Consider the following 18,141-nt stretch of genomic DNA (forward strand, 5'->3'; position numbering starts at 1 on the left):
GACCCGCAGCTGCAGCGGCCCCGTGATCGTGGGCTCCGCTTTAGGCCCAGGCAAGGGACCCCTAGCTCCTGGGACTGCCAGCTTCGACCGTGCCCAGCTCCCACCGCTGGCTCCACCCCTACTTCCTGCTATCACTGGCCAGGGCGGAAAAGGCGCCTGATTCTCCGATCATGGCTGGGGGGCAGGGCAAAGGCGGCCCCAGGGCCGCCTTTGCCCTGCCCCCCAGCTCTTAGCCCCTCCCTGGGTTTCCGATCACTGTCAGTGGCAGGGGGCTTCTTTCTGCTTTCCCTTTCGCCTCCCTGCATTGTGCCTACATATGCAAATTAACCGCCATCTTGTTGGCAGTTAACTGCCAATCATAGTTGGCAGTTAACTGCCAATCTTAGTTGGCAGTTAATTTGCATATAGCCCTGATTAGCCAATGAAAAGGGTAGCTCGTACGCCAATTACCATTTTTCTCTTTTATTAGTGTTGATGTTTTTATTGAATTCAGAGAGAAAGGAAGGGAGAGGGAAACATCCATGTGAAAGAAACATCGATGAGCTGTCTTCCGTATGGAGACCGAAACCCCAACCTGGGTACGTGCCGTGACTGGGAACTGAACCGGTGACCTTTTGGTGCAGGGAGTTGAACCTGAAACATGGACCCCAACCGGGAATTGAACCATGACCTCCTGGTTCATAGGTCGACACTCAACCATTGAGCCATACCAGCTGGACCACAATCCTATTTTTCTGGAACATCTTAGAAGTTGGCAACTGATTTCAACTTTTTAAAAATATATTTTTAATGATTTCAGAGAGGAAAGGGGAGGGAGAAAGAGATAGAAACATCAATGATGAGATAGATTGGCTGCCTCCTGCACTCACCCATACTGGAGATCGAGCCTGCAACCCGGGCATGTGCCCCGACCGGGAATTGAACCGTGGCCTCCTAGTTCATAGGTCGACAACCACTGAACTACGCTGGCCTGATGCAATTTTTTTAATGATTTACAGGCAAGATGCAAAGAATAGGTCACCAGTTTGCAACCTCTACCATAAAGTCATCTACTCTTTAGCAGACATGGAGCAATGGCGCCTGCTTGGCATCAAGGTTACGCTGTCCCCTTCTGCTTAGTGCTAGGAGCCATGCAAGGTGGGCCAGGCCCATCCACAGTGCATGGATAGTCGTTGGGAGTGGGCAGCGGGCTTAGCTTGCTCTTTCCCTCTTGTTGCTCACTCCCTGAGGGGCACAGGGCACAGCAGGCTTCCTCCTGACCCCGGCTCTTCGGTGTCCCTGTTGGGAACGGATGCACCCAGGTGGTAAATGGGTAAGTAAGTGAGCTTATCTGGAATGGGCTTTCCCTGATGTCTTTGGTAAGGTATCTTAAAAGGAAAACAGCATGTTCTTCAGCTGCTCCGTTCAGGAACTGACTGCCCAGGTTAGCAGAAGCAGCTTTAAGTCTCCCTGATGGAACCACATGGCTGAAAGTTGGCCACCCTGCTGACCTCATTATTTTTAACCACAGGTATTGCCAGCTCACCCTGGACTAAGTCCCTTTCCTCACCAAACAGTCACGTGGGGTGTGTTTTTCTCAGCAGTTCAGACTGTTTGTCTTCAACCCTATCCTAGTTTTCTAGTCTGGGTCGAATATGTTCATGTTCACTCAATGGAAGAGGTAGTTTGTCTGCTCAGAATAGCCTCTGTTTTTTTGTTTGTTTGTTTTTCTTTTTAAAATATATTTTTATTGATTTCAGAGAGGAAGGGAGAGGGAGAGAGATGGAAACATCAATGATGAGAGAGAATCATTGATCGGCTGCCTCCGGCATGCCCCCCACTGGGGATTGAGCCCACAACCTTGGCATGTGCCCTCATCAGGAATTGAACCGTGACCTCCTGGTTCATAGGTTGACACTCAACCACTGAGTCTCACTGGGCAGGCATGCCTCTGTTTATTATAGTTCAAAGTAGAATAGTTTCCAAATCTGGATTTTAAAAAAAATATATTGTTTCCCTAGCCTTATCTCTGGACATTCTGACCCAATATGTCTGAGATAAGGTTTGGGAGCCATTTTGTTCTTCAAATAATAAAAAGAGAAAATTTTCTAGGAGGTTCAGAAACACCTGATCCTTTGACCAGCCATTGGTTACTATTGGACTGAACTGCCTCAGGCTTCCATCTACATGATCAAAGTCCAGTTCACTCAACCAGCCTGAGAATTTTTTTAACCTTTTCCTTTTGGACTGTGGAACTTCTTTTCATAGAAATTGTTGGTTTGTAGCTAATAAATAGAAGATAATTTTTTTCTTTTTTTAAAATGATAATCTTATAAAACTCTTGAGAAGCCCTGGCCGGGTAGCTCATTTTGTTAAAGTTGTCCAGATATGCCAAGTTTGTGGGTTCAATCCCCAGTCAGGGCACATATGTACAAGAGTCAAACAAAATATAAATAAGTGGGACAAGTCCCTCTCTAAAATCAATGTTTGTAGTCTTATAATTTTTTAATTGATTTCAGAGGAAGGAGGGAAGGAAGAGAGAGAGAAAGAAATACCAACGTGAGGGAAAACATCAGTTGGTTGCTCCCTGCACGTGCCCCAACCAGGAATGGAACCCACAAGCTGGGTATGTGCCCTGACGGGGAATTGAACCCACCAGCTTTTGGTGTACATCACACCAGCCAGAGAAATTTTTTAAATCTTGAGAATTTGTATCCAGAATATATAAAAGAACACACTTCAAGAATAAAAAGAAAAATAACCCAACTAATAACTGGGAAAAGTATCTGAATAGACAGTTCTCCAAAGACACACTAATGGCCAATAAGCACATGAAAAGATGCTATAATCACTAGTCATCCGGAAAATGCAAATAAAAACCATAATGGGAATCACTTCACATCCACTAGGATGACTGTAATGAAAAGGACAGAATATAATAAGGGTCACCAAGGATGTAAAGAAATTGGACCCCTCACACAATGTTGATAGGAATGTAAAATAGTGGAGCTGCTTTGGAAAACAGTCCAGCAATTCTCAAAAAGTTAAACATAGGCTTACCATCTGACCTGGCAATTCCACTCTATACACTTACCCAAGACAAAAGAAAGCACACATCCACACAAACACTTGTCCATGAGTGTTCATAGCGGATTATTCACAATAGCCCAAAAGTGGAAACATATCTAATGTCCAATCAACTGATGGATAAATAAAATGTGGTGCCAAGACAGGTTTGGCTCAGTGGATAGAGCGTCGGCCTGCGAACTGAAGGGTCCCGGGTTCGATTCCGGTCAGGGGCGTGTACCTGGGTTGCGGGCACATCCCCAGTAGGAGATGTGCAGGAGGCGGCTGATCGATGTTTCTCTCTCATCGATGTTTCTAACTCTCTGTCTCTCTCCCTTCCTCTCTGTAAAGAATCAATAAAATATATTTTTAAAAAAATGTATAACGTAAAATAAAAAAAAATGTGGTATAGCCATAGCATGGAATATTATCCTATACTAGAGGCCTGGTGCACAAAATTCATGAACTGGGGAGGGGGTCCCTCAACCCGACCTGCGCCCTCTCGCAGTCCGGAAGCCCTCAGGGATGTCCGACTGACAGCTTAGGCCCACTCCCCGCAATATGTAAGTCAACTGAACGCACACTGACCACCAGGGGGCACTCAACACATGAGCTACCCCTTGGTGGTCAGTGCGCTCCCATAGGGGGAGCGCTGCTCAGCCAGAAGCCAGGCTTACGGCTGGCAAGCGCAGTGGTGGTGGCGGGAGCCTCTCCTCCCTCTGCAGCAGTGCTAAGGACCCCTCAGGGGATGTCTGCCTGATGGCTTAGGCGGGGAGCAGGCCTAAGCCATCAGGCAGACACCCCCTGAGGGGTCCCGGACTGCAAGAGGGCACAGGCTGGACTGAGGGACCCCCCCTCCAGTGCACGAATATCGTGCACCAGGCCTCTAGTTTAGTAATAAAATGGAATGCAGTACCAATATGCTTGCTCCAACATGGATGAAACTTGATAACAGCTCATCCAAAACACCAAGTAGGTTAGTGGTGCCAGGGGTTTGGGGGAGAGGAAATGGGGCTGAGGGGTGTTTGACTACTAATGGTTACAGGGTGTGTTGGTGGGGGGAGTGATAACAATGCTGAAATTAGATAATGGTTATGGTTGCAAAACTATAAATATACTAAAAACCACTGTATTGGACTTTTTTTTCAATTTTATTTTCTAATATATTTTTAATTTATTTCAGAGAGGAATGGAGAGGGAGAGGGAGAGAAACATCAATGATGAGAGAGAAACATTGATTGGCTGCCACCCACACGCCCACACGGGGCACGGGGAATCCAGCCCACAACCCTTGCAAGTGCCTCGGACCAGAATTGAGCCATGACCTCCTGATTCATAGGTCAATGCACAACCATTGAGCCATGCCTGCCAGGTGTACTGGACATTTTTAAAGGATCGATTTGAGGATAAAGTGCATAAAGCTCAAAAATAAAAAACTATTACTTTTAAAATCTGCAAACAGCTCAAACATCCTTCAATAAGTGACCAATTAAGCAAACCAGAACAGTACACACATACCGTGGAGACTACCTGCGGAAACTACAACTCCCAGAGTGCCCCGCGCTCCGTAGCCCGACTGTCACGTGACCTCTGTTCACGTGTCTCCCCAGCCGGCTGGGACATGAGGTACCGTGGGTAGGTGGCTGAAAGTAGAAAAGCTGGAGGGTGGGAGCTTTAGGTCCTGGGGTACCCAAACCCCCGATCGCAGCAGAGCCCTGCCCACTCCCCGCAGGGCGATCAGAAGCCCGGCGTCCTTGGTCCCACGGCCGCCCTCGGTTGGCTGGTTCCTGCCCAGTCTCCACCCAGTCCTAGGCCCGGATCAAATCTCGGTGCCTCCGCCCAGTTTACCCCACAACAGCCCACTCGCCTCACTGCATGCCTGGGGCCATCCCCTCCGAGCGGGGTGCGCCCTGGTCCACCTCCCAGTGAGCCCACCCCTCCTATTTCGGGGATCCAGCCGCGGGCTGGAGTGGGGTCCCGCTCCGGTTGGGAACCGAGGGGCCTCCTGCAGTGATGCCAACTCCCCGAGGGCGCCAGGCTCCTAGTTCTGGTTCTGCCGGCCGCCCGCTGTGACTTTAGCCCAGCGTCTTCCCTCCGTGCGCCTGTTTAGCTGACTGACCTGGTTGGTGCTCCCTTCTACGACTTAGAGTCCGAGCGGCCCAGCTCGCCTCAATTTGCTGACCAGCACAAAACAGCTCAAACTCATCACTCTGCTGACGGCGGCCTTTTAGTAAAGAGAAAAGAAGAAATTGGGGCCAGAGAGAGAGAGAAGTGAGGAGAGTCAGATCCCAGGCGTTTGGGGAGAAGGAGCTGTAAGGAGCAGCACCCCCTCCACCGTAGCCCTTATCAGGTGGGAAGAGCAGGTAAGCCGGGGAGGATGGAGCTGAGTAACTGGGGGGAGGGACGGCTGAGCGATCTTACACCCCTGTTCTGAGACGTGAGCAGGGCTGAGAGGGAGGTCCCACAGCTCTGGCAGCACTAGCTTTGCGGGGCTCTGCCTGGAGCTCTGCTGGGAGCCTGGGAGCCCAAGACTCTCCCTCTGCTACTCACTGCTCTGATTTTCTGGCTGAGTGGCTGGATGGGTGTCCCCTGGCTGATCTTTCTGGAGTTGGAGCCAGCAGAGGGATACTTCCTCTGGGGCCGGTGTCTTGGTTGCATGCGTGGTGACCGATGTCTAAGAGCATCATCACCTTCCTTTCTCCTTCTTGTGAGTGTACCATTCCTGACTTTGTCAGACCAGGATCAGGCGGAGCAGTGGGAACCATCTGACTACCCAGGGGGCCTCCTTTGCCATTCGAACCCCTGGCATGTTGAGGGCATCAGAGGGGATGGCTCTGTGGTGGGCACTAGTTAGGTGAGCCATGTGGGAGACGAGTGAGAGTTGGCCTGACTTTTGAAGGACTTCGGAAGCTACGGAGAATCCAGACCAGCCGTGGGCAAACTATGGCCCGCAGGCCGGATCCGGCCCATTTGAAATGAATAAAACTAAAAAAAAAAAAAAAGACCGTACCCTTTTATGTAATGATGTTTACTTTGAATTTATATTAGTTCACACAAACACTCCATCCATGCTTTTGTTCCGGCCCTCCAGGCCAGTTTAAGAACCCATTGTGGCCCTCAGTCAAAAAGTTTGCCCACCCCTGATCCAGAGGGCAGTGTGCTGGTTCTGAGTGAGGCCTGCTCTTGGAACCCTGCGGTGTGGAAACAGGCTGGGAAGGCAGACAGATCGGTATCCAAACCCTACTCTGCAACTTGCTCACCTGTGACCCTGGATCACTGATTTGATCTCTCCAAGCCCCATGTCCCCTGTTGTAAGGATGGAATGAGATATGTCCATGACACTCCTGCCCATACATGGCCTCTTTCTAATGCCGACATGTTACTACCCCTCTCTCTTATGTTTGTCTTATATACCCCCTGGGTCGGTAAGCCTGAAGCAAGCAGGATTTGCCTCGGACCTATTTCTGTCTCTGCCACCCCACACTATTGCCCCCAGTGCAGTATTCTGCACACAGGTGCACCTGGGTTCCAGTCCCAGCCATCTGATCTGGGGGGAAGTCGTATTGCCTTTCTGTGCCCACCTTGGCATAACAGTGGTACCTGCCTTTCCTGTCTAGGCTGAGAAGAGCCAGAGCCCACAGGCCTCCTGGGAGAACAGCTCTGAACAGGGGATGTGGTGGTGAGGCAGAATCTGCAGACCCGGCCGGAAGAGGGCTGTCAGGGCCATGGCCCAGGTCAGCATCAACAGTGACCTTGGCGAGTGGGGCTTCAGCACGGATGCTGGGGAGCGGGCCCGTCTGCTGCAGAGTCCCTGTGTGGACTCGGACCCGAAGAGTGAGGGGGAGGCCTCCCCTGAAAGCCTGAGCAGAGGCACCACGTCCTCGTTTGGGGCCATCTTCATTGTAGTCAACGCCTGCCTGGGGGCAGGACTGCTCAACTTCCCAGCAGCCTTCAGCACGGCCGGGGGCGTGGCCGCGGGCATCACCCTGCAGATGGTGAGTGTGCGGGCCGAGAGGGCAGGAATGCAGTTCAGCTGGGGAGTCTGGCCTCTTTGCCTCAAAGGGGAGGCTCTGGATGAGGGGTGATCAGAGCTACCATTCTCCCCACCCTCACGCAAGGCAGATGTTACCCATCTATCCCAGCATTCTTTCCTCTGAGCCCAGATGAGGTTTCAAATGCCTTTCGAGCAATCAGGGAAATTTGACATCAGTTGCATACTTAACAGTCTTGTGGTATGTTTAAAAAAGAGGCTGCCTTCATCTTTTAGAACCACATGAAATAGTACTGATGAAGTGATAAGAGAACTTGTGTTTTCTTCAAAATAATCCAGAGCCCGGCCCGTGTGGCTTAGTGGTTGAGCATCGACCTATGAATCAAGTGGTCGCTGAATGGATTCCCGGTCAGGGCATGTGACCAGATGGCGGGCTTGACCCCAGTAGGGGGCTTCTTATCGATGGTTCTATCTCTCCATTCCTCTCCCTTTCTCTCTATTTATTTTTGTTCCGTCCCCACCACCCGGGCCTCCCTTTCTCTCTCTTTAAAATAAATTAAAAAATATTTTTACAAAAGAGAGAGAACGTTTTTTAAAAAATATTAATCCAGAGTGGGTGAAAGAATAGATGAAACAGGATTGGGCATGAATTGATCATTTTTGAGGCTGAGTGATAAGGACATGGGGGTCCATTATACCATTCTTTCTACTTTTGTGTGTGTTTGAAATTTTCTACAAAGCTCCTTTTGTTTCTAAAGAAAATCTCAAGTCTCCAGTAATCTACTAAAATTGCCCTGCAATGCCCTGACCGGTTTGGCTCAGTGGATAGAGCGTCGGCCTGCGGAGTGAAGGGTCCCAGGTTCGATTCCAGTCAAGGGCATGTAGCTTGGTTGCGGGCACATCCCCAGTAGGGGGTGTGCAGGAGGCAGCTGATCGATGTTTCCCTCTCATCGATGTTTCTAACTCTCTGTCCGTCTCCCTTCTTCTCTGTAAAAAATCAAAATATATTTTTTAAAATTGCCCTGCAAGGTGAGGTCACTATGCCAAACCAGCTTTGAGCACTGGCCACGTAAATACTGAGCAAAACCAGGCTGTCCTTTGCTGCCAGGCCTTTTCCACACCCTCCTGCTCTGCCCCTGCCCACAGGGCATGCTGGTTTTCATCATCAGCGGCCTCGTCATCCTCGCCTACTGCTCCCAGGCCAGCAACGAGCGGACCTATCAGGAGGTGGTGTGGGCTGTGTGTGGCAAGCTGACGGGCGTGCTGTGCGAGGTGTCCATTGCCATCTACACCTTCGGCACCTGCATCGCCTTCCTCATCATCATTGGGGACCAGCAGGACAAAAGTGAGGTTCCCTCTGTAGCCACCTCATCCCTCCCCCTTGGCCCTGGGAATCCTAGGGGTGGAGGGAAAGGGCATGGAACGCCTTCCCCTGGGAATCCTCCCGGCTGCTGGGCCCATTAGACAGATGGAAGCCCCGAGGCCCAGCGGAGCAAGAGGGCCGCACCTTGCAGTGGCCTGGCCTGACGTTCCCTCCTTCCTCCCTGTGCAGTTATAGCTGTGTTGGCAAAGGAGCCTGAGGGGGCCGGTGGCAGCCCCTGGTACACGGACCGCAAGTTTACCATCAGCCTCACCGCCTTCCTCTTCATCCTGCCTCTGTCCATCCCCAGGGAGATCGGCTTCCAGAAGTATGCCAGGTTCGGAGGCCCCACCCCAAACTGGGCCAGACAGAACTCTGGAGACCTAAGGGCTGCCAGGGAACCCTGTCCTCCATGCCACCTCGCCTTCTGGGGCGGCAAGAGCGGGCAAGGCTGGCCGGCCAGGGCTTGCACGGGATATTCAGTGTCCTTGTCAAAGGGACAGGTGGCAACCAGAGGGCAAAGGCAGCCTCCGGGCCTGCACCTTAGCTTTCCCGGCGAGGATGGGACTTTTGATCAGTTGGGGTTGCCACCCGGGCAGCACCTTCCCCACAGCTTGTTATGAAGGGAGGAGACTGCCTGACTCAGGGTCTGAAAAGCTGTTTCCTGCGATCCGTACTCGGCAGGGTCGCACTCAGCTGCCTCCCAGGTCCCCTGTAATGTCGACATTCCAGTGTTTGTACCTTCAACCCCTTTACCTCCGGTATCTCCTAGTTCTCAAGGGCCCTCCTTGCAGCCCTCGCCACGTGCGGGCCGCTCTGATTGAAGCCCAGCCCTGCAAGCCCTGGAGCTGAGCCAGTGCACTTCCTGATGGTCAGAAATGCCGGACTGGTCCCCTGTGGGGTCCAGCTCCCTCCTGGCTGTGGCCAGTTTCTCCAAAACTTCTTTCTCATGCATTTCTGGAGTCTTTGCTGGAAATAGCCTCCCGCGTTGTTCAGTAGACACTTGTGGTCACTAGAACTAAGGGTAGATGCCCCTGGGGTGGGAGCAGAGAAAGGGCGGCTGGGGCTGGGGTGGAAGGAGTTCCGTCCATTCTCCCCGCAGCTTCCTGAGCGTCGTGGGCACCTGGTACGTCACCGCCATCGTTATCATCAAGTACATCTGGCCGGACAAGGAGATGACCCCAGGGGACATCCTGACCAGGTGGGTGCGGGCCCCCAAGAGACGGGGGGGGGTGGGTAGGATCGGCTGCTTGGGCCCCGGAAGGTGCCGAGTCAGACATCGAAAGGCCACACAGGGGCTCATCTTAAGGCCCAGTGGGGCTTGGCGCATCGGTCATCGTAGGAACAAGCGGTCCTCATCTCTCTCCGCTGAAGGGAAGTGAGAACCAGAGACGGGAGAGAGTTCGCCACTAATGCCCAACCACTGAGCCAACGTGAGACGAGGACTCAGGCTGTGGAGCCTGCCAGGGTGGAGCTCCACATTTTTCAAACTTGTGCGTCTCTGTAATTTCTGTATCTTCTACATGAGGATGGATCTATTTGGTCATTTTTTTTTTAAAAAAAAAGTTTCTTTTTTTTGAAAGGAACAAACCAAAAAAAAGTAAAAGGCCCAGTGTAGGGTTTCGGTCCCAGGAGGGCCTTGCAGAGCCTCAGTTTACTGACCTGTGAAATGGAGATGTGCCCTCTCCCCGTTCCCAGACTTCTGTGGGTGGAGTGTGTAGAAGGCTCACTGGTGGAGGCCATGGTTGGCTGGAGGAAGAGTAAGGGCATGAGGGTGGGGGGAGTTGGTGGCTGTGTGGGGTGCCCAGGCAGCACATTCTTGTGTTTATCCACAGGCCAGCTTCCTGGATGGCCGTGTTCAATGCCATGCCCACCATCTGCTTTGGATTTCAGGTGCCAGTTGCCAGGTCCCTGTGGCCCCCTGAGCTCACCCCCCACCCTGGGATGGAGCCCACATCACGGGCAGGATGGGGGATCCTGGGAGGAAGGATGGAGAGGGGACCCCAGGACTCGCCCCTTGTCCCTCCCTCTGGAAACGGGGGGTGAGGTCACTTCCCCAGCATAACTGTGACCTTCGCCCTGACAGTGCCACGTGAGCAGCGTGCCCATCTTCAACAGCATGCAGCAGCCCGAGGTGAAGACCTGGGGCGGGGTGGTGACGGCCGCCATGGTCATAGCCCTCGCCGTGTACATGGGCACAGGTGAGCGCCCCCGCCTTCCCTCCGTTCCTAAGCGCTCCAGCCCAGCTTTCCCCGGGACAGCCTTGCACCCTTAGCGTGTCAGACCCTTCTGTAGGCATTGGCTTGAAGTGGGGCTGCCCTGGGCCTCCCCCTGCCCAAATGAGAGGAACGGGTCCATCCATTCATCCAGCAGCTCTGCCTGGTAAGTGCCAGGAACTATTCTCAGATGGGGGTGCCGTGGAGATAGGTAGACTTGGCCCCGCCCTGGTGGAATGGACAGTCTAGTAGGAGAGAGTCTATCGAGAGAAAAGCAGGAATCCGGGATTTCAGACAGTTGAGGGCCACAGTGGAACAGGGGACATGTGAGTGGGACTGGGAGGGGCGCCTTTGGGGGATGGTTCACAGAAGGCTTCTCTCTGAGGGGGTGCATTTGGGGAGGCCCACATGATGAGACGGAGTCAGAATCGGAAGGGGCAGAGGAAGAGCATTCCAGGCAGAGGAACCAGAAACTGCCTAGTCCTTGAGCAGGGACCGATGAAAGGTGTGTATGGCTGGAGTGGAGCAAGGTGGGGGTGTGACAGGGCCAGGTCCCCTTGGACCTGGAGGATTGCTGGGAGCCAGAGCGAAAGTCTCGCAGGCAGGTATGTCCGTGAGAGATGGCTGTGGGTGCTGTAGGGAACGGCTGGGCTAGGGAGCAGAGCTGGGCGACCTGGAGGGTGGCCCAGTGATTCCTCTACAGGCAGTTCTGGGGCCTCTGCCTCTGAAGACACAGCCAGGAACCAGGCAGGCCCTTTCCTCCTGGGGCTCGTGTTCTGCTTGGAGAAGCAGATCATAAGTTAAAAAAGAAAAGGAGCCGAAACCGGTTTGGCTCAGTAGATGGAGCGTCGGCCTGCGGACTGAGGGGTCCCGGGTTCGATTCCGGTCAAGGGCATGTACCTGGGTTGCGGGCACATCTCCAGTGGGAGATGTGCAGGAGGCAGCTGGTCGATGTTTCTCTCTCATCAATGTTTCTGACTCTCTATCTCTCTCCCTTCCTCTTTGTAAAAAATCAATAAAATATATTAAAAAAAAAAGAAAGAAAGAAAAGAAAAGGAGCCCTAACCGGTTTGGCTCAGTGGATAGCGCGTCGGGCTGCGGATGCAAGGGTCCCAGGTTCGATTCCAGCCAAGGGCATGTACCTTGGTTGCGGGCACGTCCCCGGTGGGGCGTGTGCAGGAGGCAGCTGATTGATGTTTCTCTCTCATCAATGTTTCTAACTCTCTATCCCTCTCCCGTCCTCTCTGTAAAAAATCAATAAAATATATTTTAAAAAAGAAAAGGGCCGGAACCGGTTTGGCTCAGTGGATAGAGCGTCGGCCTGCGGACTGAAAGGTCCCAGGTTCGGTTCCGGTCAAGGGCATGTACCTGGGTTGCGGACACATCCCTGGTGGGGGATGTGCAGGAGGCGGCTGATCGATGTTTCTCTCTCATCGATGTTTCTAACTGTCTATCTCTCTCCCTTTCTCTCTGTGAAAAATCAATAAAATATATTTAAAAAAAAAAAAAAAAAAAAAAAAAAAGAAAAGGAAAGAAAGAATTCAGAGAGAACGTGGGCTCTGAAGGAAATAGGCTGATGTGAGAGTGCTGGGCGTGGGGCGATTGTGGGCAGGCCGGGTGGGGAGGCGTCTCTAGAGAGGGGAGATGGAGCCGAGGCCTGAGTGGTCGGATGAAGAGCTGGCTGTGAGAGGAACGTGCGGGCAGCGTGAGATCAGAGGTGGCAGTGGGGGCAGCCGTGAGAAGGCCAGGGAGGAGGCTCTGACCCCAGCCCACCACCCTCAGCCCGCAGAGCTGCTCCAACGCCCTCCCTGTCTGATGTCCCACCCAGCGGTGGGCAGTCCTTCCGCCTTCCCCTGCCAGGGTGGCGCCTTCCCGGCCCTTTGCTCCCTGCCCTCAGGCATCTGTGGCTTCCTGACCTTTGGAGCTTCTGTGGACCCCGACGTGCTCCTGTCCTACCCCTCCAACGACGTGGCCGTGGCCGTGGCACGCGCCTTCATCATCCTGAGCGTGCTCACCTCCTACTCCATCCTGCACTTCTGTGGCCGGTGAGCCCCCGCCCACGGGGGTGCGTCCTCGGAGCCCCTGATAACCCTTCATCCCGTGGTCCTCTGACCTTGTATGGACCCTGTTTGTAGAAGGAGAAACTGAAGCCCATGGGGAAAAGTCAGTGCCTACCCCCAGCCGGATCTTCCCACCCCACCCCCCCCCCTTGTCCCATGGTCCCCAGAACATTCTGTGAGTCCTCTACGAACCTCTAGTCCAGATCCCTTCCTGAACACCAGCCTTCTGGGTGCCCCAGGCCCTTCCCTTTCAGGAGAATAGAATCGGTTCCCCCGGTAACCACGTCCTGGGCCAGGCAGGGCGCTAAGCCCTGCACGTTCACCCCCATCCAGTCCCCAGGCAGCCCCAAGATCGCTGCTGGACCCCTTTACAGAGAGGAACAGGCTCGCCCCCATCCACCCAGTCAGGGGTCTGGCTCCGGGAGCTGGCGGGGCGACTGTGAGCAGGGGAGCCTCTGAGCCCCTCCCTGTGTGCAGGGCGGTGGTCGAAGGCCTGTGGCTGCGCTACCAGGAGATGCCCGTGGAGGAGGACGTAGGGCGGGAGCAGCGGCGGCGAGTGCTACAGACGGTGGTCTGGTTCCTGCTCACCCTGCTGCTGGCGCTCTTCATCCCCGACATCGGCAAGGTCATCTCGGTCATCGGAGGCCTGGCCGCCTGCTTCATCTTCGTCTTCCCAGGTGCGGACCCCTGGCGCCCCCGCAGCACTGCCTCCCTCCCAGCCAGAGCGCCTCCCTGTCTCACCTGCGGGGGAGAGGAGCCACAGGCTCTGGGCTGACCCGGGCCCAAGCACCATCTGATAGGAAGATGCTGTTCTCTCCACTTCCTGACGAGGAGAAGGGAGGTTCATGACGTGAACTCAGCTAACGGGTCACAACCTTTCCAACACCCAGCCTGTCTAGGTCCTCAACCTATACCCTCAGTCCCGCGTTCAGGTCTCTGTAGCTCCCTGGCGATCAGGGCTGTGGCTGGTCAGTCCCCAGAGGGCAGTGGGGTCTGTGGCTACACCTTGACCCAGAAGCCGGGAGCCCTGAGTGTCAGACGGGTCTGCCACCAGGTCCCTGGGAAGCTGTCCCACCTGCCCAGCCATGAGTGCCACTTACACCCAGTTTATTCCACCCCGACAGCCCCTGCCACTCGGTGCAGAGCAAGGGGGCCACGTCCGCTCAGCAATCACCGGGAAGGGCCCGGGCGTGCTGCCCCGTTAGCCCCGAGTGCTGCACACGGCTCACGGTGTGCCTGTGGGTGCTGGCGTCTCCTGGGAGAGCCCATGCCAGGCCTCGGGCTGGGCGTGGGGGCAGAGGTGGAGTATCTGGAAAAGCCAACAGGCCTTTCTCCATCCACCGCTGCCTCGTGGTCAGGGGGGAGCTGGGCCCGGGGAAGGGGCCCAGCCAAGCTCTCGGGGCCGCCTCTTCTCTTCCAGGGCTGTGCCTCATTCAAGCCAAACTGTCTGAGATGGAGGAGGTCAAGCCAGCCAGGTAAAGCAGTGCCAGCCTGGTCCTCAGGGGAGGCGCTACACGGGAGGGAGCCTTGGAGGGGGCCTTAAAGTCACAGGGGTCAGGAGACTGGCCCACTTTGAAAAACGGGAGTGTTTTAAAACTCCTTTTAAAAAATGGGTAATGTGCTAGTTAGGACAGTGCAAGCACTTCTGAAGGACCTCAGAGAGAAGAGTGGAATCCCTCCTCCCCCACAGCCCAGATGCCACCCTCCCCCACCCCAGCTCCATGTCCCAGCAGGGTCTGCGCCCCCCCGGACTCTGCATGTGTGCCTGCCTGTGTGCACACAGCTGTGAATATGTGTACACAGACACGTGGGGTTCGGGGTCTCGTTATGTGTTTTTCGTTTGTTTGTTTGTTTTTTAAATATATTTTTATTGATTTTTAGAGAGAGGAAGGGAGAGGGAGAGGGAGATAAGAGACATTGATGAGAGAAGAACATCATGGATCGACTGCCTCATGCAGGCCCCCTACTGGGGGTGGAGCCTACAACCCGGGCATGTGCCATGACTAGGAATTGAACTGCAACCTCATGGTTCATAGGTCAACTCCCAGCAACTGAGCCACGCCGGCCGAGCTGTTTTGTTTATTTTGTTTTAATGAAATGGCCCACACCGTGACCTGTTTTTCCCCGAAACATCTTTCCGTCAGGAGACACGCATTCTAACCCTGGTCCTGCCCTTGACCTCCTTTGACCAGTCCATCCCATTAGGTCTTGGTCTCCTTACCTGTGGATTAGGGGTCCTACCCCTGGCAGCGCACACCTTTGTATGAAAAGTCCTTGCGAAGTAGGAAGGGCTCTCCCCACAGGAGAAGTGGTTTAGGTCAGTGGCTGCCAATCGGTGGTCCGTGAGGTCCGAAAGGTTGGCGACTGCTGGTGTAGGTGGTTATGGTGATGAATGTGTGTGTGTGTGTCAAAGTCTGCAGAGTCACGGGTGGGTTGATTGACAGGCTGGCCTCCCCCTCTACCTACAGCTGGTGGGCGCTGGTCAGCTACGGAGTCCTCTTAGTCACCCTGGGAGCCTTCATCTTCGGCCAGACCACAGCCAACGCCGTCTTCGTGGATCTGTTGGCATAACCACGGCCTCCTTGGCACCCAGGAACCCATCTCAGAGCTGCAGGACCATGCTGACTCGGGCATCATTCCCCTCTCCTGGTGGGGTGATTCCAGGGGCGGATCTGGGCTGAAATCGGACCCACAGTCTGGAGCCTGCAGCACGGGCATGTGGCCTGACTGGGAATTGAACACACCAGCTCCCTTCCTGCTCCCCCGTCCTGGCGGGGCCCTGGATGGCGGGAGGGGGGGGCCACAGGAGCCTCCCCGCTGCCTCCAGCTCTCAGCTCCTCCAGGCCTGGAGCCCACAGTGAAGAGGCTCAGCAGGTCTCCGGAGAAGGCAGCAGCATGACTTCCCTCGGGAGAAATGGGGGCGCCCTCTCCATAGAGCAGGGGCTGTGCTCCCTCCCCAGGACTCACGCCTGCTCCGTCTGTCCTCGGACCAGCCAGCAGTGGCTTCCTCTGGGCTCCGGCCAGTCCCAAAGGTAGCGCTGAATTCACACGGATGCACAGAGGCAGGTAGAGTCCGTGCCTCGCCCACTCCCTCCTGGGCCCACGGTGAGCCCGCAGCCCTCTTTCCCACGGCTGACTGACATTCCCCGAGGCTTCGGGGCCTCACCGAGTGTCTCTCCCCAAACCTCAGGGTCCGGGCGTCCCCCTCCTCCTCCATCCCCAGACGTCACCAAGTCTTATGTTCCCCAAACCTCAGGGTCCGGGCGTCCCCCTCCTCCATCCCCAGACGTCACCAAGTCTTATGTTTACAAACGGTGCCCACCCGGCTCAGCCAGGGACCAGGGGCCGTCCCGTGCCTCAGTGCTGTGAGCACTCCGCCTCCCACTCCGCCTCCATTAGCTTTCCCCGTGGCGGGGGGAGAGAAGGGTGCTTCTCTCTCAGATTCCAGATGGGCCCCTCTTTTCAGAGGCACAAAAGTGGGTGATGGAGAAGGCTGGGGACCTTTCGGACCTGTGCAGGCTGGGCTGGCCAGGGTCAAGGTGAACCTGCCTGCCACCCTCTCCTCCAATGACTGCTGCTCTCTTCCTCCCCTTCCGTTCCCCATGGGGTAGCCCAGAGGCACGCAGGGTGCCGAGCTGTCATTGACTGGGCAGCAGGAGAAGGCAGCTCCGCCAGCCTGGCACTTTCAACCTGGATCCTGTCTGCCTTTCCCCCACCCCATCCCTTCTTCACCCCCCACCCCATTTGTCTATGTAGCTCAATCTCCTGCTCACATAAGTATTGGGGGGGGGGGGGCAGGCTGCCAAACCCTCCCTTGTCAACTTCCTCAGCTCCACACAGTCACACTGAGGTCACACCTGGATTATGCCCCAGGCATGGTGAGGGGGGCCCTTCTCCCATTGCACATGCCCATCAGGTTTCCCGTGCCTGGAACACCCAGCATTTCCCCGGCCCCTCCTGCCCCAAACCTCTGTCCTGGGCCGGGTATGGGGACCCCAGCCAGCAGCCCACCAGTCAGGGCAGTGAGATCTAGGAAACAGGCTGGCGGGAGGCCCCATAGGCTTCTGCCCAGCCCCCACACTGGGGACCCGCCTCTCCTCACCTCCTGGCCCCTGGGGCCGGAGCCCCTCTGCTGGTTCCTCTCAGCCCAGCCCGCTGCACCTCACCAGGCCCGCCAGCACCCATCCCTGACAAGGTGGGGAGGGTGTCCCAGCCAGCATGGCCGCTCAGCCTCCTGACGCTGGATTTCAGGGGTGGAGGGAGGTAAGGGAGTCATTGCACAGCATCCGTCGGGGAAAGGGGCTGGAATCCGGCCTCTCAGCCCAAACTCAGGAGCCCCGACCCTCCCTGCTGGGGCATTTTACTGTTTCTTTTCTACTCGGGCACATTCAGACCAGGGAAGGTGGTTAATAAAAAGGAGCTTGTGCTACTGAGCTGTGTGACCTGTGTCTGGTGCTGGGGGCAGAGTCCAGGCCACTGCTGACGGGTGGGGTGGGGAGGGGTGAAGGTGGAGGATGGGGTGAGGCAGGGCCTTCTAGCTTTATTGTCTATAACCCCTGTCTCAGGAATGGGCACCATCCTGTTCTCTTTACCAAGTTGGAAACTACAAGTGGTGTTTTTTTAATCCTAGTCATGTTTTTTTTTAAAATACATTTTATTGATTTTTTTACAGAGAGGAAGGGAGAGGGACAGAGAGCTAGAAACATCGATGAGAGAGAAACATCGATCAGCTGCCTCCTGCACACACCCCACCGGGGATGTGCCCGCAACCAAGGTACATGCCCTTGCCTGGAATCAAACCTGGGACCCTTCAGTCCGCAGGCCAACACTCCATCCACTGAGCCAAACTGGTCAGGGCCTAGTCATGTCTTTTTTTTAAAGATGTTTTTATTGATTTGGGGGAGCTAGAAACATCAATGATGGGAGGGAATCATGGATCAGCTGCCTCCTGCCCACCCCCCACTGGGATTGAGCCCACAACCTGGGCATGTATGTGCCCTAAGAATCGAACCATGGCCTCCCGGTTCATCATTCTCAGTGGGGCTTCACAGCTCTATGAAGGAGCGGAAGCTGGGAGATGTTAAATAGCCGGCCAGGGACACACAGCGAGTAAAACGAGCCAGACAGCCTTCTCCCACACGTGGACGAACAAGCGATAGGCACTCTCAGCGGACCCCAGAAGGCAAGCTCAGGAACCCACAACCCCCACGTGGGCACCAGCACCACATCTCGGGGAGCCCTGCGGTCGCTCTCCCAGCCAGTCCGCCTCGATGGTGTGATGCCTGCCGGCAAGTAGCTCTAGGCAAGTCGCGCTTCACCTCTCTGGGCTCCTTTCCCGATCTCTAAAGTAGAACGGTAACCACTGACTTCATTACCTCCCGGGGAGAAGGGCAGCCAGTGTAAGAAAGCACATGACCCCCGGCGGGGTGGGTCAGTGGTTGAGCGTCAGCCTATGAACCAGGAGATCAC

The 18,141-nt window shown here is 55.0% G+C and overlaps 1 protein-coding gene across 7 annotated transcripts; it reads left to right on the forward strand.

Moving 5' to 3' along the window:
* Positions 1 to 4,621: 4,621 nt before the first annotated feature.
* SLC38A7 (solute carrier family 38 member 7) lies at positions 4,622 to 17,105 on the forward strand. 7 transcript variants are annotated; one of them, XM_059667886.1, is made up of 12 exons: positions 4,622 to 4,680; positions 5,193 to 5,408; positions 6,663 to 7,040; positions 8,183 to 8,381; positions 8,589 to 8,733; positions 9,499 to 9,597; positions 10,232 to 10,289; positions 10,483 to 10,597; positions 12,510 to 12,657; positions 13,150 to 13,349; positions 14,093 to 14,147; positions 15,141 to 17,105. In XM_059667886.1, exons 3-12 carry the CDS (start codon positions 6,771 to 6,773, stop codon positions 15,241 to 15,243), a joined length of 1,392 nt encoding a protein of 463 aa, XP_059523869.1. In that variant the 5' UTR covers positions 4,622 to 4,680; positions 5,193 to 5,408; positions 6,663 to 6,770; the 3' UTR covers positions 15,244 to 17,105. The 7 variants fall into 7 exon arrangements, with proteins under 7 accessions (XP_059523869.1, XP_059523871.1, XP_059523874.1 ...); XM_059667888.1 differs by having other exon boundaries at positions 4,626 to 4,671; XM_059667891.1 differs by lacking the exon at positions 4,622 to 4,680 and having other exon boundaries at positions 4,691 to 5,408; positions 12,395 to 12,657.
* Positions 17,106 to 18,141: the final 1,036 nt, after the last annotated feature.

This window comes from Myotis daubentonii, chromosome 15 (genome assembly GCF_963259705.1).
Source record: "Myotis daubentonii chromosome 15, mMyoDau2.1, whole genome shotgun sequence".
NCBI classification, from domain to species: Eukaryota; Metazoa; Chordata; class Mammalia; order Chiroptera; family Vespertilionidae; genus Myotis; species Myotis daubentonii.